The sequence below is a fragment of the Pundamilia nyererei genome, unplaced genomic scaffold (genome assembly GCF_000239375.1).
Source record: "Pundamilia nyererei isolate P.nyererei 1_Seehausen unplaced genomic scaffold, PunNye1.0 scaffold00217, whole genome shotgun sequence".
Taxonomy (NCBI): domain Eukaryota; kingdom Metazoa; phylum Chordata; class Actinopteri; order Cichliformes; family Cichlidae; genus Pundamilia; species Pundamilia nyererei.
Genome location: NW_005187618.1, coordinates 965,650 through 972,929, shown reverse-complemented (window position 1 = coordinate 972,929; position 7,280 = coordinate 965,650). Strand labels below are relative to the sequence as shown.

The window sequence follows — 7,280 nt, the reverse complement described above, 5'->3', positions numbered from 1 at the left end:
GTGATTCACCGTCATATTTACATTATTTGTACAGTACGAATGATTTGCTTTGGTACCTGGTCAAACTTAAGCTCTCCTTAGTATGGCTGGCTCCGTTTCTCCAACAGCGCACTCACAGGCAGCAGCTCTCCCGCCCTCTCGCTCAGTCGCTTAGTGTGCTTCGAATATTGTGTGTACTTTTTGTTTTGTACAGTTGTCAGCCAGACATCTAACTATGAACAAATTACACTCCAAAAGACCCCGGGCTTCTGAAAAAACAACCCGGGCTTAAGCCCAGTAAGCCACCCCCACGCTCCGCCCCTGGTTTAGAAACATATGACCTCATGTAAGCTTTATGTTCACCTCTGAATTCAGCACATGTTCTGTATATTCTTCTTATACGCTCTTTGTGCTTTTCTCTGAACATAGGATTTTTTTTATACGTCTTTATGGCACGCTCTTTTTTTCTCTCTCTAATTTTAGCACTTTCTCTATAAATTATTCTCATTCATTCCTTCTGTTTTTCCTTGAATCCATCTCTATAGGACCTTCTCATTTGCTCCTTCTGTTTTTTCTTAAAATCATTGCTTTCTCTATAGATCTTTCTCAAATGTTCTCTCTGTTTCTCTCTATATGTAGCATTTAGTTTATATAGATTTTTTTGTACACTCTTTTCTTCTGTGATCAGGATCATTAGACTTTCCATTGGGATTTTTTTGGAAGCTTTCATCAAAAGTGTACATCTGCCTTTCTTTCTTTTTCTGATTTTCCTTTCTTTGTGGTAGTTTCTGTTCGGCCAATAATCTTCTCCTCATTTTTCTCCATTCCTGTTTAGTACATTTTAGAAGTTTATGTAAGAGTTCCTCTGTTGTCTTGGTTGAACAGGAGGCAGTGTTTGAATCCTTCTGAGGAACAGAATTTGATGTTACCTGAGTTTCACTCACAGAAGATGCAGAGGTTTGATGGAGCAGAGATGCAGCAGCTGTCATTTAAATCCGTGCTGAATGACGTGACTTCAGTGGTTAAAGTTTCCGTCACAGTTTTCCATGTCTGCTCAGTGGATGTCTGGGAGTTTAATTCATGAACAGGTTTGTTTAAAGCTGGTGCTAGAACATTTGTAGCGGATTTCCTGTATTCGGTGGTTTGATTAGCATCTCTTTGGTCAGCAGCGTTTTCACTGTGAAACTCAATAGACTGTAGCTCATAAGTGCAGGCTGGCGCAATGGTAAAAATTTGGTATAAGCATTTGAGCCTGTCAATCATGTTGTTAAGACGTGTGAATTTTAACATAACTGCAGTTCCACCATTACACATAGCGACAATGGCATTCCTGTTGACTTACGTGGGTGAGGGTCAAAATATGCGTATTCACCTGAAGTCAGCCTGCATACTGCGATGACTGTTCCTCCCATGACTAGCAAAGCATAGCAAACATCTGAAGTCAAACACTGTAGTAATAATAATAATAATAATAATGGATTGGATTTATATAGCGCTTTTCAAGGCACCCAAAGGTACCTTATATGTATTTATACACAAATGTAAACAAAACTCAACCTCGAAACAGGAAAAGCTAATAACTCTTCAAGTTTCTATTAAATTGGAGAAATTTAAAATTATACAAATGTTAAAGAGTTCTTATAAATATGTAATTGATTTAAAAGGCTGACTTAAATACAAACTAAATATTAAAGTTATTTGAAGTTCTCCCTAAAAAACACATCAGTTTTATCGCAGCTTTTTCAAAACCTGTATATTATTACTTCTTATATTTTTTTAACCAGACTGGTTAAAGATTAAATGTAATTTTTCAGATGCTACTTTTGCTGCTTTGAGGCTGAATCAGTCTCACAAACCATCAGCTATCATCTGAGGACTTATTCTATGTGGGCAACAGGTGATGTTTTGGTGCTTCTGATGTATTCACCCGTTGCCTACTGGTGGTGGTCAGAGGGCCTGGTGGCGCCAGTGTCCGGCAGCCTCACCTCTGTCAGTGCGTCTCAGGGTGGCTGTGGCTACAATATAGCTTGCCATCACCAGTGTGTGAATGTGTGTGTGAATGGGTGGATGACTGGACGTGTAAAGCGCTTTGGGGTCCTTAGGGACTATACAAGCGCTATACAAATACAGGCCATTTACCATATTCAGTTAAATTTTATTTATATAATCAAATCAGCAGTTTCCTCAAGGTGCTTTATAATGTAACAGAAAAAACCCCAACAGTCAGACGACCACCTAAGAGGGAAGGAAAAACTCCCTTTTAACAGGAAGAAGCCTCCAGCAGAACCAGGCTCAGGGAGGGACAGCCAACTGCTGTGATGCATTGGGAGTAAAGGAAAGAAAACGTAGTTTGCAAACATCCTAATAAAACATATCTGGGCTGCATCTTTGCTCCAAACAGACTTCTTCTGACTTATATAAAGCTCCAGTTTGAATTCAAGGGGTTTAAAAAAGCTTTGCACAAAACTGTTTAAGAATTAAAGCTCTTTTAATTCACTTTCCCACATTTTCAGAATCTGAATGAAGTATTTTTATGGCCGGATGAAACCTGCTTGCTTTATGGCCAACTTGGACCCTACAAGAGTGTAAAGACAGCACGTGTAGGTTCACTGGTGATTCTAAATTGGCTCGAAGTGTGAATAGTTCTCTCTTAATGTGTAAACCCTACACTGGGTGTATCCCACCTAACACCCTTTGACAGCTGGGATAGGCTCCATTCCATTGTTGTTCCATTGTTCTGCTTCCAACACATCAGCTTTAAGAACTGTCCATTCACTTGCTATTTAATTGATCTCAGCCCTTATTATGTGCCACCGTGTAACAGGATAAGGTTCTTCATCTGTTAGTCACTTAATCACTTTTATTTAATCATTGTACAGCATGGTCCCGCTTTACAAAGTAAGTGCATAGGACAAAGTATACAGCAGGACAATATTATAGTAAAAAAAATATTGGGAAACAACCATAATGCAAATAAATGTAAAACAAAATGTTTCAATATAAGAATTAAGAAGAATTATACAACGTCAACATTAAAAAACATCACAGTCGCTCATTTTAATGGTGTGGCAAATGATATGTGTCTTACCACTTGCATGTGAGACCTAATCTTGTATACACGCTTAGTGGTCCAGCTTCAAAAAAGGCACCAATAAGAAGCTCATTGCTTTTGTTCTTTCTCTACTCATGCAGAAGTCTGATTTTGTAAACAAAGTAGATAAATATGTACATTTAGATAAAACTATAAATACAACTCAAATTTTTACAGTGTCATAAGAGAAAGCATGGTTTAAAATATTTAAAAAAACCAGACTCTTAAGGTGCTTCATAATGTTCAGCTGGTGGGGTAAGTGCAGTCTTTGAGTTCTCTGAGTGCATTCACTTTAAAGCAGAGCACTGTAGGGTGCAACAGAGCATCGCACTCCGATTTTTGACTGTCACGTCAAAGTCAGCGAAATTTATAAGGATTTTAAAAACACAAATGAAATATGAAACTGTAACAAATTCTGAATTCTGTTATAACATTTTCATTAGGTCATGCACACACACTCATATTCTGTGCCATTACTGTGATAAAAAGAGTTATAAGTCACATTCAGAGTCAGGGATGCCTGTGCTGTACTTGCACTTGCCTTGTTAGAGATACGAACACTAGTAGAGATACTTGTCTGTATCTCTAACCCTGCAGTATGAAAAAGTGCCTTAGAAAATATAAAGCGATGACGACATCAGCGGATGGCATGCTAGTAACAATCAGAGTCTGGCCTGCTCCTCGTGCAATCTGTGAGTCATTGTAGAAATGTTGCTTCAGCACTGAGAAAGCGGTGACGGCAGCCTCCTACTGAGAGCAATAAGAGCTGCTAAGAGATGGCACCACGCAGACATCAGACCTTTGGTGGAGGAACTGGCCTCAGAGCCTGGAGGACAAAAGAGAGATGGATATGTCCAAAAATGTTAAAGTGACACTGTGCTAATTTTTATGTTTATTTTTATCTTCAGATGACTGTGTGTAATATAAAATGAATCACTTACAGCACTGAGAACAGAATTAGTAAAATGGTCATTAACTTTATGAAATGGTTTAGCATCTTTTAACTCACTTTTTTTTGGGGAAAGCTAGCCAACAAAGGAGACAACCAACCAATTATATGTGCTTTTTTTGTTATCCAATCAAATTAAAGAGTTGCTGGTTAATCTATGGGGAAGGTTTTTTTTCCAGCTGAAATAGTAAAGAAAACGGGTTAAAGGCCGGTGAGCTCTGGTACCTGCCGTGCAGCTGTGTAGTTTGAAATGGGTGGTGTGGGTTTGTTCCCTGGTGGAGCTGGTGCAGTTCTGTGGATCTGAATGACTGGTTTAGGTTTGGTCCCAGCTGCAGGTGGTGGAGGTGGAGGTCCTTCACGCTTTGGTCTGCCAGCCTACAAATTTCAGGTATCATTAGAAACGTGTCGGAACAGTTTTTAGATCAAATTCCAGCTCCATTCAGAAAATCACCTGTTGGCCTGATCCAGGGTAACTGGGTGGAGGCTGTTTGCTGTGGTAAGCCGGGTTCTGCACAGCTATCTGCTTCCTCTGATTTGTTCCACTGCAAACACAGATTGAATCAACAGGTGATGACCCTCATGGAGGCGAGTTTGCAGAAACAGAGGCATACAATGGCCTCCAGTAGTGTCATGATTACTCACGTTGGCAGGATGGGACTTTGTTGCTTTTTCCAGATGATTCCTGCGATGGCAGCAATGATGCCTAGGACTAGTAGTGTAACCGTGACTGCAATGACAATAGTTTTTCCTACAGAGACAGAAGAAAATCGGTTTGCTTGGGTTGTAGTTGTGCAACATGACACAGTAAATTGAACTTAATCTGTAGACTGAAGTAGATGACTCTTACCAGTACCACTAAAAGCTGTGTCCACTGAGTCACAGTTAGGAAGCGTCCACCCAGGCTCGCACTGGCACTCACTTTTGTGGTTGCACACCTGGAAAGCACAAAGAACATGTTGCCATTATTAGACTTTAAGTAGAATTTAAGTAATATAAAACACTCAGCCCCAGTATAACTGGTGCCATGTAATTAACTAGATTTACCCAGTATATTGTTATAGTGTATATTATATTATCGCTTTAGCTTCTGACAAATTGACTCTAGTTAGTTTTATTTCATTTTGCATAGACTATAAGTAAAATATGAATAAGATGCTAGGCTAAATTATATTATTATGATTAACTGAGAGTTGTTGCTTGCTTGAGCCATTTTATAAAATAAAGTTAAATTAAAAATATTTAGAGGTTTTCAAGTTTTTCTCATTTCATTCACATTTCAAAAAGTGAAAAAAGAATTTGTTATATGGTTTTTTTAAAATATTTTTTTCTTTTTAAATTGGACACTTATTTAGTGCATATTTGCAATCACACTGCAGTTGTAAATGTTTACACGTGGTTCTAAAAAAGCCTACATGAGTAAGTTTGGGCATGTCTTGTATATCTCACATCAGCATTTCAGGGATGCCTTAGAAGGGTGTCTTTGTCTTTACAGGGCCTAAACCTTTTAAAACAACTGGAGCTGCATGGCCACCATTGGTGTGGTTATCACATCCACTTCAAATATTTAGGTTATGTTTCACAATTTTTTATTTATTTTATCATTATTTTATGGTGTTATTGTATTGTAGTTTGCTACAGATCAAACTGATTTTTTGGCAGAGGGGGGAAATCCTGTAAAATCCTGGGTTTAAAATTTGCAAAATACACAGAATATTAACAAAATTCCAAAATGATGCATTTTTTCCCCTTATTTCTACGAAGTCGTTACCTCTGGGACTGAACAATAAAGTCAGCAGTGATAAATCCCAAAAGCTGCAGCTGAATGGCTGATTGAAGCTGGCTATCAAATGTGAGTAGACCACAGTGCTAAACTGACCAATTTAACAGTATTAAAATGTGTGCATATAGCCTTGAAAACAAAGTTAACCTCAGAATCTGTCTGCTAGGCCAAACTTCCATTAGTTTGAGTCAGTGAGTGAGACCTCTCATGGATCCAGGTCATTTACCAAAATGCTAGTATTAGCTTACAACTTTACTTTTGGCTCCAAAATGCAAACATGCCATGACCAATATGACCCCATTAAGATTGAAGTTATAAAACATTAAGTCCAAAACTCAATGCAGGCTATGACAGTGACTCCATCCACCTTTTACACATAAGCTACATTTTAAACATGGATATGTTGGATTAGCTGCCCCCGGCTAACAAAGGATTTAGTTAAAATTTGCAGCGAGAAATCACACAAAAACTACTTTTAACCCTTTGATTTTGTAAAGTTGATCTTAAATTTCACTCTTAGTGGCATTAAAGTCTTTAAAAGCTTTAGAACCCTGTTCACAACTATGAGGGTACGCAGCTTCTCCTCTTAATAACTTTTTGAAAACAGATGAACTAATAATGAAAATACCAGAATGTACAGTCCAGCACAAAACTATTATAAATCAGTTCCACCTCAATGGATCAGTTTTTGGTGTCATCATGTACTCACAGCATGGCCTGGGCATTTTGCTGAACAGTTGGTGTTTCTGTATGCTGTCTGCAGATCCACACACTGATTCTGGCTGCACACCTTGGAAAAGACAAGTCAGACGTATATTTAACTTTATTTTGTTCTACACTGTAGATGCAGTAAGCAAAAAGTGGATTCAGGAAGCCTGCTACCTTTCCATCTCCACATTTAGTCCCCGTTTCCACCAGGCCTTGGTCACCGGTGGTGTCTGAGAAGAACGCTGCCTTGCATGTGCCGATGGCGACCATCCGGCCATAGTTTGGGTTGTCATTACCGCCTTCACAGAAGAGCTTTCCACAAAGAACATCTCTGCAAAAGAAAGACAGTGTTTGTTTCTGATCATGTTTGGTTGATATGAAAAACGAAGAATCAAAATAAGGATCGGCTGCAGAGCAACTGTTGCCCTGTACGTTCTACTGGGACTCACTCTTGCTGACAGGGGATGAACTGATTATTTGAGGGGCGTTTGCAGAAGCCATAGTAGACTCCTCTGGTGTTGTAGTTATAGCATCCTTGTTTGGCCTCCTTAGCACCTGATAGCAGCAGGAGATTGCATAAAAACCTAACTCTCCATATGACTTTCACATACATCCATATGCGTATTGACAGGATACTCACCTGATCCATACATCTTGACACACTGCTTAGGTCTCTGTGGACACTGACCGTTGTAGCAGTACCCTTGGCCTCCATCACATGGGAGCCCATTCACAGCAAACACATCCTCCGGACAGGTCGTGCTCTTCCCATC

The 7,280-nt window shown here is 39.1% G+C and overlaps 1 protein-coding gene across 1 annotated transcript in view; it reads right to left on the bottom strand.

Moving 5' to 3' along the window:
• Positions 1-2,819: 2,819 nt before the first annotated feature.
• LOC102201954 (disintegrin and metalloproteinase domain-containing protein 28-like) overlaps positions 2,820-7,280 on the bottom strand; it is a 16,904-nt gene continuing 12,443 nt past the window's right edge. The window contains exons 10-18 of the mRNA XM_013914700.1: positions 7,148-7,271; positions 6,957-7,062; positions 6,682-6,838; positions 6,509-6,589; positions 4,867-4,954; positions 4,662-4,767; positions 4,471-4,561; positions 4,245-4,394; positions 2,820-3,896 (exon numbers count right to left, since the gene is read on the bottom strand). Coding sequence (XP_013770154.1) covers positions 3,864-3,896; positions 4,245-4,394; positions 4,471-4,561; positions 4,662-4,767; positions 4,867-4,954; positions 6,509-6,589; positions 6,682-6,838; positions 6,957-7,062; positions 7,148-7,271 — 936 coding nt within the window. The 3' untranslated portion in view covers positions 2,820-3,863. The remainder of the gene's footprint in view (positions 3,897-4,244; positions 4,395-4,470; positions 4,562-4,661; positions 4,768-4,866; positions 4,955-6,508; positions 6,590-6,681; positions 6,839-6,956; positions 7,063-7,147; positions 7,272-7,280) is intronic.